The 21,164-nt window shown below is 41.2% G+C and overlaps 1 protein-coding gene across 1 annotated transcript in view; it reads left to right on the top strand.

The window, feature by feature from the left end:
* LOC111963851 (microtubule-associated protein 1B-like) overlaps positions 1 to 21,164 on the top strand; it is a 52,335-nt gene that overhangs the window by 11,631 nt on the left and 19,540 nt on the right. The window contains exon 3 of the mRNA XM_023987403.2: positions 14,530 to 14,612. Within this exon, the coding sequence (XP_023843171.1) occupies positions 14,530 to 14,612 (83 nt within the window). The remainder of the gene's footprint in view (positions 1 to 14,529; positions 14,613 to 21,164) is intronic.

Raw genomic sequence — 21,164 nt, 5'->3', positions numbered from 1 at the left:
CTGTCCCACAAAATTGCTAGACATAGCAAGCCATTTGCTGAGGGCGAATTCATTAAATAATGTTTAATTGACTCTGCAGCAATACTTTGCCCCGACAAGAGAGCTGTTTGAAAATGTTTCCCTGTTAAGACGAACAGTGAAACGGCATGTTGAGGACATTGCAGAGAATATGGAACAGCAGTTGAAAGACAAGGTAAATGATTTTGCGGTTGTTGATATTCTTACGAGGCATAACCCCAGACTTTGAAACTACAGAGGAGCTTGCTTCAGTGCAGTCAATGAGGAGCACAACCACAGGGAAATATTTATTGGAGGAGGTTAATAAGTGTGTGGCAATGCTGGGACTGAGTTGTGAAAAGTTATCTAGTGTGACCACTGATGGGTGCCCAAACTTGGCAGGAAAAAACATTGGCCTTTTGAAAAGGATACAAGATCAAGTAGCTGAGCTGAACCCAGATCAGAAAATGATTTTCATGCATTGCATTATTCATCAGGAGGTGCTCTGTAAATGTGTTCTGAAAATGAGCCATGTTGTGGATACAGTCACTAAAGTGGTAAACTTCATAAGAGCAAAATCTTTAAACCACAGGCAGTTTGTCTCACTGTTAGACGAGACAGAGTCGGGTCATGCAGATCTCCCCTACCACACAAACGTGAAAATGGCTGAGTTTGGGGAAGGCGCTTGAAAGGGTGTTGGACCTGAAGTCGGAGATTGCTGAGTTTTTGCAAATGAAAGGAAAATATGTGGATTTCCCTCAACTGCAAGATAAATAATGGTTGGCTGTTTCTGCCTTCACCATGGAAATCATGTCCCTCATGAATAAACTGAATTCCAAACTACAAGGGAAGGGCCTTTTTGCACAGCCTTGTCAAAGCCTTCAAGGAAAATTACTCCTCCTGACCCACCAAGTAGAAGCCAACAATCTCCCCCACCTTCCGACTCTACTAGTCTGTTCCCTATCAGATGACCAACGGGAGAAGTATACATCGCTGCTGCCTGCTTTGAACAGTGAGTTTTTCTCGTCGTTTTGAGGATTTCAAAGTGTTGGAAAATTACATGCTGTTGGTTTCCTCTCCTTTCACCTTCAATGTGGATAACGCTCCCACTGACCTGCAACTTGAGCTTATCGATCTTCAGTCTGATGCAGTGATTGGAGAACTATTCAAAACAATGTCACTGACGAGGTTCTATGCATCTCACGATGAACAAAACTTTCCAAAGATTAGGAGTCATGCTCAGAAGATGTTTGTACTGTTTGGGTCAACCTATGTATGTGAACATACATTTTCAGTGATGAAATATAATAAGTCAAGGCACAGATCATCTCTTACTGACTAACCTCTCAGCAATCCTGCTCATAACGACGTCAGAAACTATACCTGATTTCACTGCTATAGTCAATACCCATCAGAGACTTCACTCCCCACACTGATTGAGAAGTTTAAATGTAATGTTGAGCTCTCCCTTTCTTGTGTTTTTGTAAATACCCGTTAACAAGGGTTCTGTCCGTGGTGCTGAATGCACAGTGTACTTTTCCCTCCGTGTAGTTCATTGCATGTTTAATAATGAAAATACCTACCAAAAGGAGAACATGGATGTGGTTTATTTCTGTGCATGTTAATAAAGTATAATAAGTAGCATATCTGGAGGTGATTTACAGTAGATATATCTGTCAACACAGTCACACACATGATGTATAATCCTGTAATATGATTCTAGCCCGCGATGGACAAAATATATTCTAATGTGGCCAACCATGGAAAATAATTGCCCAGGCCTGGCCTAAGTGAACATGGTATCTTTAAAAATAAACACTTTATGACATGACATTTATCATAAGGCTTTTCTTTGAGAGTTACACCCTAACACAGTGGGTTGAAACTCTTGGTTTACAACTCGCATTATGCTTGCTTGCAAAGTGATGTGTATTTCCTATTGGAATTCAGCCACAGAGTGGATATCCAACTTTTTTAATCACCCGCAACCTGCATTCAGAATGACTGCCAAGGTAGAGAATATTGCTTATTGAGACTACCTTAATCATATAAACTGAAAAAGACATCTCAGTAACAGGTGCAATAAGTCCATCTACAAACAGATTATAATTTTTTTTTGTTATTTATGTTTGTGTAGCATACGATTAATCAACCAATCAAAGTACATGCAAAAATACAGATATTGAAACAAGCAATTCTGAAAATCAACCTGCAAGATAGCATGCTGGGAAATATGAAAATAGTGGAAAAGGTTGAGTTGTTTTAAGCAAACATGAATTTGTAATTTCACTCAACAAGCTTGTTTAAATTCAGCTGATTTTGAGGGGAGTTTGTTGACACTAACACATTATCTCAAATTCTTGTCCTTCTGAAGTCCACTCAACTCGCAAAATTACGCTGATTAAGCAGTTGGTTAAGTTGTCTTTTTTACAATGTGGAGGGAGAGTAGTAACAATAAAATAGAGAACAATAAGCTGTGTAAAGTCTTATAACATAGTAAGGATGATTTATGAGAAGCTTCTCATCTAGTATTCCCCACAATCAAAAATTAATTAGATATGATATAAATAAATAATATGCTCCTAGGAGATAATTGACTAGAAATGTCATTACCATTTTGCATAGTGTATAAATTATGGCGTTATTCATGTTGAGAAATGTACTATGCTGGTGTGCTTTTAAACTGTCTTCATTGTGCTGTAAATTGGCCTGGTTTTAACACCGCTTCCCCAATAAGCACAATTATTAACAAACATAATTAAGCAAGTGCATCTGTTCTCATGTTGATCCTCAATTAAAAGCTTTGAAAACATCAAAAGCCTACCATACGAACAGCGTTATCACACACGGTTAATAAAAACAATTTAATCCTGGGCAATGCCATGATAACGGAGTGACACTGAGACTCATATTTTTCACTTTACAAACCAATGATTGCAGAGTTAAACAAACTATACAAGTCTATGCACAATGACTACTTTTAACCATTTCTACAGAACATTTTACACAAATACATTTACTTGAAGAACAGTAGAGATGCAAAGTTTAGTAACAGAATGACAGTTTGTGCACAATACCGAAAGGACACTTTTCACCAAAACCACTAGTTGTTGCTGAAAGGTTTAGGTTCCACAGAATAAATAAGGAATAGGGAGAATCAGTGACGATGGTTGCTGCTGCACTAAATAAACTATCAGAGCACTGTGAGTTGAATGATGTTCTAAATGACACCATTAGAAACAGACTAGTATGTGGGCTACGGAGTGAAGCTATACAAAAGAGACTATTGACTGAAAGTAATCTGACCTTGGCAAAGGCCATTGAAGTCAGTGTGTCCATGGAACTAGCTGCTAAAGAGGCTCAGCAGTTGAGTTCATCACTAAAAGTGCACAGAGTTGCAACTGAAATCAGAGACAGGGAAATCAAGGCACATTATTATTATTTCTATATATATATTTAATTTGACCTTTATTTACCTAGGCAAGTCAGTTAAGAACAAATTCTTATTTATAATGACAGCCTACACCGGCCAAAGCCAGACGACGCTGGGCACTGCCCTACGGGACTCCCAGTCACGGCCGGTTGTGATACAGCCTGGATTCGAACCAGTGTGTCTATAGTGATGCCTCTAATGCTGAGATGCAGTGTCTTAGACTGCTGCGCCACTCGGGAACCCCTGTGGTAATGTGGGACATCAGGCGTGTACATGCTGCTGTAAGGACATGGATTTCTGAGCCTGTGATAAAAAGGGCCACATCAAACGAGCCTGCAGAAACAAAAAGAGCTCAGAGAAAATGTCAAAGACTGAAAACAAGAACGAGACATTCCAGGAACAGATCATGCATTCTGGTGAAGAGAAGCAGATTGCTTTCGCATCGAGGACATTGAACGAAGCAGAAACTAACGCACAGATAGGACGAGAAGCCCTAGGCATCATTTCTGGAGTGTTTCAGTTTCACCAGGATCTGTACTGGAAGAACTTACAGATTATCGTCCACTGACGAGCATCTTTGGACCGCATACTGGGGTTCCGTCACTTGCTGCAAGCATATCAAATAAGAATTGAATAATATTTTAAACAACAGGTGTAGACCAGCAGAGACTGCTGAGGGGAGGACAGCTCATAATAACGGATGGAACATAGCAAATGGAATGGCATCAAACAGTGCGGGTAACAGCCCTAGCCACGGGATGTTTTTTCCACACTGTCAATGCCATTGAAACTATTTCTTTGAAGTTTTTCAATACATTTTAATATTTGTAGCTACTTTTTAAGTAAATACCTGCAGTCGACTTGTGCAATACGTTAGGAGATTAAGCAGATCACGTTCTTCATTTCACTTTATCTTACATTATGACGCTTACTGTGTGTGGTTCCCCAGTTGAGTATTGACAGGGGTCGCGTTTTATATTGTAAGTCAAAGTGTTTTTTTGATTCATTAGAGTAATCAGGGTGTGCAACTATAGTTTTCCTTCGCAGAAAATATATTAATGCAACACATTCGGCAGGAAATAGCTTCATTTTCATCAGATGACAACAGAAGTGCAACGCTATTTGGACTGCAGCCAYACAAGTAAATGAGCTTACAATGAAAAATTAAGGTCTTTTTTGCAAAAATGATGCATGGCCATCATATTTCTAATGTTTATCATAGAAATAATGTAGCCAGCTACATTTCCTAATATTTTGCTTAAAGTTCATCTCGCATTTTACCAGAGAGAAGTAGGCTGGGTACATCGAGAAATGTACCAGAGTAGAGTAACTACACATCAGTCAGAGCGTTGTCTGCTGATAGAATTGTCACGACTTCTGCCGAAATTACATGTTGTGTATTTAACCCTCTGTTTCCCCTCATGTCCTTGTCGGAGATTGTTTATTGTAAGTGTATGTGTACGTCTGTACTGGTGTGCGTCGGGTTATGTTACCCATTGATATTTATTATTATGTTTTCCAGTGGGGTTTTTTGTAAATAAACTGCGCCGATGGAAACACAGTTATTTCTCTCCTGCGTCTGACTTCTCTGCCGCCAGTTAAACACCCCTTACAAGAATGCTGTTCATGAATTCTCCTACCCCAACTTCTCCGGGAAGAAAGGTCAGGCCCATTGCCCTAGCGACTCCAGACTCCACACAGAAACAGCGTGAACACACTTTGCAGTACTGTTCTTCCTTCAGACAAGCATGTGTCAAAACTTTGTTCATTTGCACAATGTCTCTCGTTCACATATGCTTGTAAATGTCCAAACTCACCAAAAATGATATTCGGTAGTTCCTACCTATATATGTATAACTTTATGAGCTGGATTGCCTGTCTTTGCAATTTGTTTATTTTCTTATGCATATTTAGCTAGCAGCCTCTGTGGAAACTCGCTATTACTTGTGCTAATTTTGTTAGCATTCTGGTAACAGACACCCAATAGTATTTCCTTTATTGTTATCTCTTTCTTTTAAGGGGTAAAGGAAAGGGATAAAGTAAACAGAGGCATTTTCCAAGGTGCACGGGATGGGTGTGTTAGTTGTGTTTATAGAAAATGTTTGCTGGGACTGTGGCCTAGTACTGCATATAGCTGAGATTTAACATTTTATTTTTGGGTTGAACTGTTCCCTCTGTTCTCTGCAGAAAAGTAAAGTAGGGCACTAACCAAAGCATTTGATCTACATAGAAACCCTGAAAAAGGGGACAAAACACCCACTTTTTCATTCAATTAGCTGCAGGGCTGTGCACAGTCCTTTTGGGGGGCATGTGCTCAACCCAACAACAAAAAAAACACTCAAACGCTGTCACAGACTCGTTAAGCAATTATTACAAGAGGGGAATGCAGCACAATCTGATGAGTAAAGTATTTTGCTAAACTATTTTGAAGTGGAAATGCTGCACTTATTAATAATGACCAACACCATTCCAGTTAAAATAGACGATTGTAAGAAATACTGTAACCTACTATTACTATTTCCAACCCAACTCCACTTGTTGCCATGCGCAAACAATCACTGTGCAATTGTAGCCTGTCATTACAGCCATAAACGGTTATGCATTTTCTAAGTGCAAGATAGGCTACAGAAATAAACTGTGTTTTATACCTGCATTTGGCRCTGAAAGTCATTCATGTTAGCAGCCAATTTCAACTAGGGATATATCATGTCACGTCTCTGGAGTCCAAAGCAAGCAAAATCATACGGCCTAATTGGAACGGAGGTTGCAGGATTGAATGGAAAGCATGTTCTGCCTGCATCACCCCATCAGCCTGCCTGCAGTATGCTCGTTGCCAGCGAGGTAGTGACAAAAACTTTGTTGAATCTCAAGCTAACGATAGCAACGCCACAGCTAGCAAGATTAGCATTASCTCTGAGAGCACCGACGACAGTTCAACACTGTTCCTCTCGGCAGCCMCTTCCAATTCTTCTGGCATGCTTGCGACTCTCCTCYGGGAAATTCAAGATGGTAAAAAAGGTCTTTCACTAAAAATGTACAAGAAATCGGCTGAACTTCCTTCTTCCTTTGATGGCCTGAAATCCTCCCTGAATGATCTGCTTTTGAGAGCAACTGAGGCTGAGTTGCACACCAGCACCATTGAAGATACCATCACATGACATGACCAGGTGATCAAACASCTGCAGAAGGACAATGCCTATCTCAAAAACAAGGTGGACCAGATGGAGAACCAGAGCAGACGTAGCAACATCCATGTGGTGGGATTGAAGGAGGACAGCGAGGGCCTCGATCCCATCGTTTCTTCACGAAGTGGATCCCTGACATATCCTTGGCATAAACAACTTCACCAAGCCACTAGAAATCGAACGTGCCCACAGAACCTTGACGCCAAAACCCACACCAGATAAGCCCACACGGTTCCTCCATTTCCAGGAAAGGGAGAAGATACTGTGACTTGAAAGAGCCAAAGGGGACATCACCGTTGCTGGCAAGAGGGTCTGTCTTTTCCCGGATATGAGCGCGGATCTCAGCAGTCGTCGCAAGCAGTTCACGCCAGCCACCATAGATCTGAAGGAGAAGAATATCACTGACTACCTCATTCACCCCGCGCGGATGAAAGTTCAGTACAACGGCCGAGGCCATCTCTTCGACACGCCGAGAGAAGAACTGAACCGCGTTTGAATTACAAAGGTCTATCGGTGGAATTTGACACAGTTTATTGGATTTATCTTGTTTTTGCTGTCCTGGGACTGAACTGCTAATGTCTATTTTGAATTTGGAAGTGATTACCCCACGATTCGGCCGCTACAGGTGAGTGGGACAGTTTCAATTACTGTTACTGAGTTCTATTACACTCGTTATTATGGGACATTTACGGGAGGGTATATTTTGGTGTTGATAKTCACTGGGCGACGCAAAATCAGTAGGCCTAGGCCTATTGCTTTTCCCTCATTTATGTTTCTCTTCTTCTCCTGAAAAGAGACTGAAGCGGCCCTTATTGTTGACAGTAAAATATTCGGCATAGAGAGCTCGTAGGTTTTAGTTTATGTCAAAGATTAGCTAGTAAGAGCAAGATGGAAAGCGAGCAACAAATGTATCTCTACAAATGTTTTTATGATTGAATGTTGTTTTAGTCCAACAATCGGGTTGGGTTTTTTCTATGGTAAATGTTTTTTTCCTTCCTAAAGAGACACATAGGTCACTTCAGTGTTACCTCATTATTTTCATAATAGTGTATACCATTCGGTTATCTGTTTGAAACCCAGCCAATGCTTAATCCACTAAAATAGGTCACATTATACGTAAAAGGTCTTAACAGCCCGGTTAAGAGAAAAGAGTGTACACATACTGTACCTTAAGAAATGAAAGGCGGACATTGTGTTCATCKTACAGCCAGTGAACACAGGAAATTAAATGGATGGGACAAGTTTTTGCGTCTTCTTTTAACTCCAAAGCAAGAGGAGCCGCAATGTAGGAACATCCCCTTTTGTGTCAGCAACACTATATATGATCACTCAGGCAGGTTTGTTTTGGTGCAGGGACATACAGTATGTCTTCGAAGTCTTGGACCCTATTTAATATTTATGCTCCCAAACTTTGATGACCATATGTTCATTCAGAATGTCTTCCTTCAGGTTGCTCAAGCACCAGGATGGCTACTGGCTGGAGGAGATTTAAATGTTTGTTTAAAAGCAAGAGGAGCCGCAATGTAGGAACATCCCCTTTTGTGTCAGCAACACCATATATGATCACTCAGGCAGGTTTGTTTTGGTGCAGGGACATACAGTATGTCTTCGAAGTCTTGGACCCTATTGAATATTTATGCTCCCAAACTTTGATGACCATATGTTYATWCAGAATGTCTTCCTTCAGRTTGCTCAAGCACCAGRATGGCTACTGGCTGGAGGAGATTTAAATGTTTGTTTAGATACAGTTCTTGACAGGTCCTCTGATAAACCCTCCCCTCTTACAAAAGCCGCCAAGCTCACCATGTCATTCATGAAGGATCTCAATTTACTAGACGCTTGGAGATAGAGGCACCCACAGGATAGGGACTACTGTTTTTTATTCACACCCACACAACACACATAGCTTTTTTGCTATAAACCCAACTGTTTTACAAATTGTTAGATACTGAATATCTCCCCAGATTGCTTACTGACCATTCTCTGGTATTATCACTCTCCATCCCTACCAAGGTAAATGGAGCATATAAATGGAAAATTCTACTCTTAAGCAACCTGAATGTTGTGCATCCATCGAAGAGCAGATTCATATTTTTTTCCAAAGACAAACAAACCCTTTACGAAAGGGTTGAAGAGAAAACACGGTGCCGGAATGAATGTCCTTGAATCTGACATTCTCGAGCTCGATAAAAACCTACCAAAGAGGCCCGACTAAAGACCTATACAGGCTCTTGGTAAATAAAAAACTGCAATATAGTACGCTGAACACATATCAAACTGAGAGGGCTTTTACTTGATCAAAACAGCGATCCTACGAACTTGGAGAGAAAGCCCATATAGTATTGGAATGGCAACTGAAAACAGAGGAAAGTAAGACAATTMATGCTATAGAAACTCTTACTAATGAGATATCCTTACACCCTACTGAAATGAATGATACTTTGAAGAAATACTCTATACTTCCCAATCAGAGATCAACTCATTTCTCTCCTCTCTCAACCTCCCATGCCAGAGGAGGACAGAGAGTGCCTGAGTGATCATTTCTCAGTCCCAGAATTGTTGGATGTTTAATGTTCACCTTCTAATAAATCTCCTGGGGCGGATGGTTTCCCCCCAGAGTTCTATAAAGAATTTAAGGAGCTATYGGTACCCTACCTTACGGAGGTACTTAAAAAACCCGGGAACCGCAACTGCTTTTCAGAGTCTTTTTCTGAAGATGTGATTACAGTGATTCACAAGAAAGKGGAAAACCCCCTAAAGTGCACCTGCTATAGGCCACCAAGATGCTATCTAAGAGACTGGAGTCACGCCTCCCTCTGCTGGTCAACCCAGATCAGACTGGCTTCATAATTAATAGATTGTCCTCCAATAATCTCAGAAAAGTATTTGATACAAAAACAATACCTAGTGTTGCAGTGTCCCTCAACACCGAAAAGGCCTTTTCTTTCACTTTTTTACAAAAGTTTGGTTTAGGCATCGTGTTTTTAAACTTGATAAAATAACTCTCGTAAAGCTAAGATCTCCTAAAACTAGGATTGCTATCAATGGGATGACTTTCTCTTCTTTCCCTCTCTATAGGGGGAACAGACAGGGTTTCCCTGTTATCCCCCACCTCTTCGCCCTCGCCGTTGAACCTTGGGCTGAGGCTATTACATACAGTGCCTTCAGAATCTGTGCTTGGAAATTCACTGCTCGACTGAGGGACCTTACAGATCATTTACAGATAATTGCATTTGTGGCGTACAGAGATGAGGTATTCATTCAAAAATCGTGCTTATCTTATCATGTGACTTGTTGAGCACATTTTTACTCCTGAATTTATTTAGGCTTGCCATAACAAAATGGTTGAATACTAATTGACAGTTCAGCTTTTCATTTTTAATTAAGTTGTAAACATTTCGAAAAAACATAATTCCACTTTGACATTATGGGATATTGTGTGTAGGCCAGTGAACAAAAAAATCTCAATTTAATCCATTATACATTCAGGCTGTAACACAACAACATGTGGAAAAAGTCAAGTGGTGTGAATACTTTCTGAAGGCACTGTACATGGCTTTGAGTTTGGGCTACCAGTTTTTGTGGACGACCTTATCTTGTTTCTAACGAACCCAGAACATTCCCTCTCTCACTTGCAGAACCTATTAGAGTGTTATAGTTCATTTTCTGGATACAAAAAAAGTGAAATTTGACCTTTGTCTGTGTTTGACCATCATACCATCAAGCATAATGGTTTCAAATATTTGGGCATATTGATGGATGGTAACCTGAAGAACCTCTATAAACTCAATTTGGCCAGCTTGTTGCCAAAGGTGGAGGGTGACCTGTGTAAATGGAAGGACTTGCCACTCATTTTACTGCGTAGAATTCATGTAATTCAAACGAATGTCCTGCCCATGTTTCCATATTTGTTTAAATCTCTCCCCATCCCTGTACCCACAGCATTCTTTTCCTTTCTCAACAAGCTGACTAGAAACTATATCTGGCACAGTAAAACGCCTAGGGTTAGCCAGGACAAACTGACCCTTGTTTACGGTCAAGGGGGCTTAAACCTCCCCAATTTTAGAATGTATTACTGGGTTGTGCAGTCTAGACAATGGCCCTTCGCCCTCATGGTTGAACATTCAAAGGTTTCATGTACATGAGGACACTGGGGCATATTTGTTTTACAAATGGGACATGAAATCTATAAAAACTATCACAGACAACCCTTTAATTATACATTCCGTCCTGACTTGGTTTAAACTGCATGAGCTGTTCAGACGAGAGGGAGTTATTTCCCCTGAAACCCCTCTATGGAACAATAGATTGCTTCCAATGTTTCTCCAGAACAGTAACTTTAGATCATGGCCTGATAAGGGTATTACTCTTCTGAAACATTGTTATGAGGAGGGAATTCTTATGTCCTTTGAACTGCTGAAACAGCAATACCACTTGTCTAACAAGGACATCTTTAGTTACCTACAACCTMATTTTATCAGGGTGACTCTCAAGGGCCAGTGGAACCTACCTAAGATGTCACCTATTGAACAACTCTGCCATGCAGACCAACCACTGTTCAAGACCATTTCCTATGTTTACAATCTATTTATGTCAGGATTACCACTGCCTGGGTTAGCTAAACCCTGAATTAGATGGAAAAAAAGATCTGGGTATCAATCTTGATGAGGGGTTATGGAGTGACCTATGCAGGGATGGTGTTACATCCACATTGAACTCCAGATACAGACGGATACAGTTTAACTTTCAGCCATCAGCTCTATATCACCCCATCTAGACTGCACAAGTTCCACCCTGGTATCTCCTCCCTATTTTTTAGATGAACAGTAGATGAAGGAACATTCCTCCATTCAACTTGGCAGTGTTCAAAACTACACCGTTTCTGGCAAGGGTATGGTGATGCCATATCCTCAATCCATGGGGTTGCATTCCCCTTAGACCCGGAGGTTTGTCTACTGGGTAACTTGACTAATTCCTATCTTAAGCAAAGCCACACTATAAAGCAGAAATATTACTAGCAATTGCCAAAACATGTATTGCCTTGAAATGGAAAGCAGATACCCCGCTGCCAATTGGAATGTGACTATCCAAAGTTAATAGTTGTATCCCACTGTAGAAAATGACTTATTCGTTGAGGAACAAGTCAGAGACATTTTACAGAATTTGGCAACCCTTTATTGATTTTATGGAGAATCTCCGTCTCTGTATAATCCTCATCTAATGTTTCACACTCAATGTGCAATATGTAGCCTCCTGCATGTGACTGTGTGAGCTAATTCTTTTTTATTTTATAAACATTTTGTACGTTCGTTGTCTTGTAAGGTTATTGTCACATTGTTGTCAAATGTCTTTTGAAAAATTCAAAACATTTTATTGTACTTTTTTTCATTTTTGAGTAAATTTTACCACCACCGAAAAGGGGCATTTGCTCGAAATAGGTAGAGTCCTATCTGTGCACGTGCCTGATTTAGCTGCAACTTGCTAAGAAGACGGGGCCGGTAGAGAAATAGCCTGTGTTTGTGTTGTTTGTGTATGGAGATTGTGTTTCCCACAGTCATTATTATTCTCATACAGAAACACTGAGGCTCCAGTTCTAGGCTGCAGGGTTCTGAATACACGGCAAGAGACTACAGTATTAGCTCCAGCTTTGAACTGCGCTAAGAAGTACAACACAGCGTCAAAGAGACAACCAGTAATTTTGAACATGAACTAAACTTGTTCCGCAAATTTTGAAATCACACATCTCTCCCTGGAATAAAATAAACACTGTGGGTTTCCAATAGCGGTCTGAGTGTCAGTATCAAAAGCTGTAAATCTTATAGGCAGCTATCCAAGACAAACAACAACTCAGAAATGATCGATATCTGCATTTCCCGCCATAACATTTCCACCATGAATTAAAAAGAAGTCCTTCGACTAGGAACCACGTCTGCTTAACCTATTCCTCCTTTCTAATTTGGAGTGCCTGATCCATTGGCCGTTGAAGGTTTAAAAAAAGATATACATTACAGGATACGTAACCGCAAAAATAAACATTCCTATCGAGCTAAATCTATTCCTCTGATATGTGAGCCAGGCTTGCATTAGTGGCCGTAGGTTGAGCACCTCCTCCATAGTGAGTGACAGCCCTCAGGAGGAGGGTACAGCAGGTGTGTTAATGGGTAGGAGGATCTATCTGGAACATGAAATATGTATGGCTAAATCAGCCCCGAGGCCAGAACCTACTGCTGTACGAAGCCCCCCAGACATTCTCCTTCTCTCGGAGATTAATCACGACTGGTAGTCTTTCTATATACCAGCAGAGCAGATCCCCAACCCCGCCCTCAACCTCCAAGAAAGCATCATGCATTTCAGTTATTTCTGTTCTGTTTGCAATCACGGTGTTAGTTTTACAAATCTGGCCTGGTTTTCCAGCAGTGAGAGAACTTAAGCTTTTACGAGTGTTGCCATGTTATGATAGGTGGTAAATCAAGCAGAGTTTTTTTTTGTAAATTATGAGGAACATAAACACCAGTCTCTTGAATCAAGTAATGTAGCAGCAGTATACCATGGCTGTAGAACCTCTTGGTAAATACCACCACGACTCACCACGATGAGTGAAAGGAGGAGAGGAGAAGGAGACAGAGAGAAAGATCGATGCCCACTGGGCACACGCTGGTTGAGTCAACGTTGTTTCCACGTCATTTCAATGAAATGACGCTGAACCCCGTGTGGAATAGACATGGAACTGAAGTCTGTGCCCAGTGATGTGCGATGCCACTCAGGTGATTTCAAGGAAGGCATCACAACTACTGTAGGTGAATGATGACTCTGTGGTTGCCCACAGTGTGTTGGTGCAACTTGGACCAGAGGAGSACAAACAAAAGGCGGAGGCACACAGTCAGATTAAATAGAGACTACATGACAGTTTTGTATTGTTATATTCCTAATGCTGGATTGACTCACTCCTTGCTCTTGATTGGGTAGTTATCAGGAAGCACCGGTCCTGTTTTCTCATTAAATGATGTGTGGCGTAAGAACACTGAATTCATGCATTAACATGTTGAAGGGTTGCCCAGTTCGTTGTTAATATATAATAATGCCGAAGGAAACTATTCAGGTAAAGCAAGCTGCTGAAAGTGTCTAAAACAGTGATTTCTGGTTTCGTCAGATTCTGAGTAGCTGGGCGGACTCTCGGGTTCCAGCCATTTCATGGCTATATTGGACAGGCAGTGATAAAGGCCACCTCTGGAGGAACATTACCATTTACATAGTCACATTAAGACTGTCAGAAACGTCTGTATCTGAACAGTTTGATTAATAATCTGTAGCCTAATGGAGATAGATTGACAGTGGAGAGAGAGAGAGAGAGAGAGAGAGAGAGTGAATACATGAGATTCCACAATAAATTATTAATGATTGCCTTTTGATATTATGAAGTTGGAGTTGGAGTTACATGATTAACGATTTAATGAAGAAACACTGTATTCATAAGATTCATACGGAAACAAATAGACTACAAAGAGATGTTTCTTCGCTCACTGATTCCCTGGTTGAATTGGGAGGGACTGGGGGTAACTGGTGGTAAAGGCTTCTTGGTGACAGTCTGTGGCTGTGGTAGGTGGGTGATTAGTAGGCTGTGTGGGTAATTGGGTGTGTGCGGCCTTGATGATTGAGTAGAGGAGACTACTAAGAACATTTCTTCTCTGGAGGGCAGACATGCCATACTGGTCTGACAGGGCAAAGGAAAAAATGATCTGCTGCAACTGTAGCCTCTGATTTAATAGGGCCATTGACATTTTTCAGCTATTGAAGGCATGCTTTTACACGCAAAAAAACATTTAACAATCAGGAAAAAAAATGTAAGCATTTCATTTATATATTTTCCACAGCACACATTGATTGAGTTATACTTTTTCCCTTTGTTGTTTTCAGGGCAGAGAATTCTTCACCACAAAAGCAGCGTTCTCGAGACAGTAGTGCTTATCAACCCTTCAGATGCAGCTGTCAGCACTGAGGTAAGTACATTCCATAAGTACATAAATGGTCTAAGGCACTGCAGTGCTTGAGGCGTCACTATAGATCCGGGTTCGATCCCAGCCTGTGTCGCATCCGGCCGCAACCAGGAGACCCATGAGGCGACACACAATTGTCCCAGCTTCATCCGGGTTAGGGGAAGGCTTGGCCGGCCTGGATGTCCTTGTCCCATTGCGCTCTAGCGACTCCTGTGGCGTGCCGGGCGCATGCACGCTGACACGGTCGCCAGTTGTACAGTGCTTCCTCCCACACAATGGTGCGGCTGGCTTCCGGGTTAAGCGAGCAGTGTGTCAAGAAGCAGTGCGGCTTGGCAGGGTCCTGTTTCGGAGGATGCATGGCTCTCGACCTTCGCCTCTCCCGAGTCCGTACGGGAGTTGCAGCGATGGAACAAGACTGTAACTACCAATTGGATATCACCAAATTAAGGGGGCGGAAATATATATATATATATATATATATATATATATATAAAAAGAAGTGGGGGGGCCATAATACAAACATTTTAACAATTATTATTAATTATTTTAGTGGGTAGATCAGCTTTAACATTGCAGATATATTGTGGCTTCCATCGATGTAATTGTCTGCATCATTTCCAATCACCCATATAGATTTTTGTAAATATATACATTACATTGGACACAAAAGTTTGGACACACCTACTCATTCAAGGGTTTTTCTTTATTTGTACTATTTTCTACATTGTAGAATAATAGTCAATACATCAAAACTATGAAATAAGACATATGGAATCATGTAGTAACCAAAAAAGTTATATTTTATATAATGTAGTAACCAATTTTTTTAAATTTATATTTGACATTCTTCAAAGTAGCCACCCTTTACCTTGGTGACAGCTTTGCACTCGCTTGGCATTCTCTCAACCAGCTTCACCTGGAATGGTTTTCCAACCGTCTTGAAGGAGTTCTCACATATGCTGAGTAATTGTTGGCTGCTTTTCCTTAACTCTGCGGTCCAACTCATCTCAAACCATCTCAATTGGGTTGAGGTTTTATGTTTGTGGAGGCCAGGTCATCTGATGCAGCACTCCATCACTCTCCTTCTTGGTCAAATAGCCCTTACACAGCCTGGAGGTGTGTTGGGTCATTGTCCTGTTGAAAAACAAATGATAGTCCCACTAAGCGCAAACCAGATGGGATGGTGTATCACTGCAGAATGCTGCGGTAACCATGGTGGTTAAGTGTGCCTTGAATTCTAAATAAATCAAAGACAGTGTCCCAGCAAAGCACCCACACCATTCCATGCTTCACTATGGGAAGCACACATGCGGAGATCATCCGTTCACCTACTCTGCGTCTCACAAAGACACTGCGGTTGGAACCAGAATTCCCAAATTTGGACTCATCAGACCAAAGGACAAATTTCCACCAGTTTAATATCCATTGCTCGTGTTTCTTGGCCCAAGCAAGTCTTTTCTTCTTATTGGTGTCCTTTAGTAGTGGTTTATTTGCAGCAATTCGACCATGAAGGCCTGATTCACGCAGTCTCCTCTGAACAGTTGATGATGAGATGTGTCTGTTATTTGAACTCTGTGAAGCATTTATTTGGGCTGCATTTGGGTATTTTACCAAATAGGGCTATCTTCTGTATACCACCCCTACCTTGTCACAACACAACTGATTGGCTCAAACGCATTAAGATGGGAGAATGCCAAGAGTGTGCAAAGCTGTCATCAAGGCAAAGGGTTGCTACTTTGAGGATTTGTTTTTGGTTACTACATGATTCCATATCTGTTATTTCATAGTTTTGAAACTCTTCACTATTATTCTACAATGTAGAAAATAGTAAAAATAAAGAAAAACCCTGGAATGAGTAGCTGTGTCCAAGCTTTTGACTGGTACTGTATATACAGTTTTATATATTACCCTTTATTATTTTCTCCTAATCCTACCATCCCTCCCCTAATAGGAGTAAACTAATGGACAACAACACTTAGGCTTCTACTTTCATCTTATACATAATATATACAGTGCAATCGGAAAGTATCCAGACCCCTTGACTTTTTCCAAGTTTTGTTAAGTTACAGCCTTATTTTAAAATGGATTAAATAGTTTTTTCCCCTCATCAATCTACACACAATACTCCATAATGACAAAGTAAAAACAGGTTTTTAGACATTTTTGCTAATTTAAAAACTACATATACATTTACATAAGTACTTTTTCAGTACTTTGTTGAAGCACCTTTGGCAGCGATTACAGCCTCGAGTCTTCTTGGGTATGACACTACAAGCTTGGCACACCTGTATTTGGGGAGTTTCTCCCATTCTTCTCTGCAAATCCTCTCAAGCTCTGTCAGGTTGGATGGGGAGCGTCACTGCACAGCTAGTTTCAGGTCTCTCCAGAGATGTTCAATCAGGTTCAAGTCTGGGCTCTGGTTGGGCCACTCAAAGACATTCAGAGACTTGTCCCGAAGCCAGTCCTGCGTTGTCTTGGCTGTGTGCTTAGGGTCGTTGTCCTGTTGGAAGGTGAACCTTCGTACCAGTCTGAAGTTCTGAGCGGTCTGGAGCAGGATCTCTCTGTCAAGGATCTCTCTGTACTATGCTCCTTTCATCTAGTCTAGTCTCCCAGTTCCTGCCACTGAAAAACATCTCCACAGCATGATGCTGCCACCACCATGCTTCACCACAGGGATGGTGCCAGCTTTCCTCCAGATGTGACGCTTGGTAATGAGGCCAAAGAGTTCAATCTTGGTTTCATCAGACCAGAGTATCTTGTTTCTCATGATCGGATTCCTTTAGGTGCCTTTTGGCAAAGTCCAAGTTGGACTATAATGTGCCTTTTCTTGAGGAGTGGCTTCCGTCTGGCAACTCTACTATAAAGGCCTGATTGGTGGAGTGCAGCAGAGATGGTTGTCCTTCTGGAAGTTTCCCATCTCCACAGAGGAACTCTGGAGCTCTTTCAGAGTGACCATCGGGTTCTTGGTCACCTCCCTGACTAAGGCCCTCCTCCCCCGATTGCTCAGTTTGGCCGGACGGCCAGCTCTAGGAAGAAGAAGGCCACTGTGTTCTTGGGGACCTTCAATGCTGTAGACATTTTTTGGTACCCTTCCCCTGACCTGTGCCTCGACACAATCCTGTCTCTGAGCTCTATGGACAATTCCTTCGACCTCATGGCTTGGTTTTTGCTCTGACATGCACTGTCAACTGTGGGACCTTATACAGACAGGTGTGTGCCTTTCCAAATCATGGCCATTCAATTGTATTTACCAAAGGTGGACTCCAGTCAACTTGTAGACACATCTCAAGGTTTATCAATGGAAACAGGATGCACCTGAGCTGAATTTTCAGTCTCATAGAAAAGGGTCTGAATACTTATGCAAATAAGGTATTTCTGTTTTTTATTTTTAATACATTTGCAACATTTTGAAAAACCTGTTTTCACTTTGTCAGTGTAGGGTATTGTGTGTAGATTGATGAGGGAAACAAAATGTAATACATTTTAGAATAAAGCTTTAACATAACACAATTTGGAAAAGGGGAAGGGGTCTGAATACTTTCCGAATGCACTGTACATTTTCTATGAACCCAGTATATTTTACAATAGTTATGTTTTGTTTGTATTTAGTCCTTCAGCTCAACTCCTCCCATCTATTTCTGAACACAATCCAGTTTTGATTTCTATTTGCCATATACAGTGGGGAGAACAAGTATTTGATACACTGCCGATTTTGCAGGGTTTTCTACTTACAAAGCATGTAGAGGTCTGTATAATAAAAATTATTATAGGTCCACTTCAACTGTGAGAGACGGTATCTAAAACAAAAATCCAGAAAATCACATTGTATGATTTTTAAGTAATTCATTTGCATTTTGATTTGCATTTTCATAACTTTTGATTGTCTTTAAAACATCCTCTATATCAAATTTCATCCACACCGCCCAGCCAACCCGAGCCGCCTACACGCCCGACCCCCACCAGTCTAGTCAATAACTCAACTTTCTCCCCAACACAACTTCCTTCCCATCTTTTTTTTAATGCCTCAAAGGAAAGGTCTGGAAAACACCTACACATTAACACACAGAAACAGTACACCCTCCATATAATTTATATCATAGGCCTAATAGTACTGTGGTGTTCTTTTTACTTGCACACAATATAGCTGGGTCACCCCGTCCTGCCCCGAGGGGTCCACGGCCCTGCAGCGCCCCAACCCAACACACCCCACTCAGCTTTAGGATCTTAGTGAAACATTCATTATTGGTTGCAGGTGTGTTAGCAGGTGTGTTAGCAGTACAGCAGTACAGCAGACTCCCAGGGCCAGGACTGAGCAGCCCAGAAACTAGGAATTGCCTAAATCTCCCCTGACATGGGCATGTTTTCAATAGACTCCTTTTGCATTACAGTATTCCATATATGACATCCTGACCATATGAAAGTTGCACAGTATACCCTTAATTTCAAAACAAATCTAGTGACACTTGTAATGGGTGTCGTCGTCTGAAGAGGAAGAATCGGACCAAAGCGCAGCGTGGTAAGTGTTCATGACTTTTATTTAAACTGAACACTAGAACAAAATAACAAAGTGCAAAACGAAACCGAAACAGTCCTGTCAGGTGCAGAAAACACTAAACAGAAAATAACTACCCACAAAACATAGGTGGGAAAAAGCTACCTAAGTATGGTTCCCAATCAGAGACAACGATAGTCAGCTGTCCCTGATTGAGAACCATACCCGGCCAAAACAAAGAAATACAAAACATAGAAAAAAGAACATAGAAGCCCACCCCAAATCACACCCTGACCAAACCAAAATAGAGACACAAAAAGCTCTCTAAGGTCAGGGCGTGACAATACTGTACATAACTTGACATTTCTTCTATACACTGTGGGTGGATAACCAACCTTCCAATTAATTTTGTATATTTTTTTATTTATTTAACCTTTATTTAACGAGGTAAAACCCGTTGAGGGTTTTCTTGGATAATATAATGTATAAATGTACACCAAGGTAATTCTTTGAAAACCCGACTGAAATGGAGATAAAACTGAGTTATTACAAAGAAAGTCTTTCAACTGTGAGTTCACCAGGTTTTCCAAAACCTTCGCCAGTACAGACAGTTCATAAATTATAGTTTACACAGTTTCTTCTGTCTCCAGTATCAACATTTCCACGCAAACAAAAACAGGGAGAAGGGAGAATCTGTAGACATGCTGAGATTAAAGAATTGAGCCAGCCTTCAAGACCCCAACATATGCAAATATGTCCCCATTTGTGCTTTACACCTCCAGCAGAATAATACAATTTCTGAGTGCATGATATTCAGTTTCACTGGCATATAGTACATTCAATGGATGGTCTTAAACTGCAGTAATTTATGTCTGAGATTATATGAACATTACTGGGCATTCTAACATATCTGTATACGTTCATCATCATCAATAGCGTCTCCCAGGTCTTCCTCACATTTTTGTTTGACATGTTTTGTGTCACCGGGAAAAACCTCCATCAACCCTTAATACCGTTTGGAAATCAACTGTAGAGGTTTGTCAGACTGCCTTAAAATAGCATCTGGCTAGTCCAGTGTTTGCTGTATAGAGAGAATAAAGTATTGTATCTGCAAAAATTCACCTCACAGACTGGTCTTCCCTGGCTGCCTGACTCTGCTGAGACCCCCGTCACCATCTGATCCTACTAAAATGAGGCATGACAAAGAATTACCTTGGTGTACATTTATACATTATATTATCCAAGAATGCAATCAATGGTTCATTAATCGAAATGACCATTATTCCCAGATCCCAGACTCTAGCTTTAATCTTAAACTGCTACTGTAGGTCTACCTATCAATTCAAGATGGAACTTTATATCATTCACTGAATATAATGCAAAATTCACTTGAGCTCCGTACACTGGTCTTCCCTGGCTGTCTGACCCTGCTGGGACCCCTGTCACCATCTGATCCTGCTGGGACCCTTGTCACCATCTGATCCTGCTAAGACATGATGAGCATAGTGTTGTGTACTGACTGCACTAGAGGGCTGCATTCCCGCGGGAAGCCTGCGGGACATGCGGATCTCGACAGAGATCATTGCTGCGCGACTCAAAAGTCCTCAACTGGCAGCTTCATTAAATAGTACCCGCAAAACACCAGTCTCAACGTCAACAGTGAAGAGACGACTCCGGGATGCTGGCCTTCTAGGCAGAGTTCCTCTGTCCAGTGTCTGTGTTCTTTTGCCCACCTTAATATTTTATTTTTATTGGCCCGTCTGAGATATGGCTTTTTCTTTGCAACTCTGCTTAGAAGGCCAGCATCCCGGAGTCGCCTCTTCACTGTTAACGTTGAGACTCCCATGATTACTCGGCTACGCATGCCTCTCCCTAACGTCAATATGCCTTGTCCATTGCTGTTTTGGTTAGTATTTATTGCCTTATTTCACAATAGAGCCTCTAGCCCTCCTCAATACGCCTTAGTGAACACTTTAATTCCACCTCCAACACATTCGGTGACATCACCTGGTTTAAATGATATTTCTAGAGACAATATCTCTTTCATCGTCACTCTATGCACA

This window comes from Salvelinus sp. IW2-2015, linkage group LG5 (assembly GCF_002910315.2).
Source record: "Salvelinus sp. IW2-2015 linkage group LG5, ASM291031v2, whole genome shotgun sequence".
Taxonomy (NCBI): domain Eukaryota; kingdom Metazoa; phylum Chordata; class Actinopteri; order Salmoniformes; family Salmonidae; genus Salvelinus; species Salvelinus sp. IW2-2015.
Note: the sequence above shows the minus strand (reverse complement) of the source record. Positions and strands in the feature narration are given on the sequence as shown.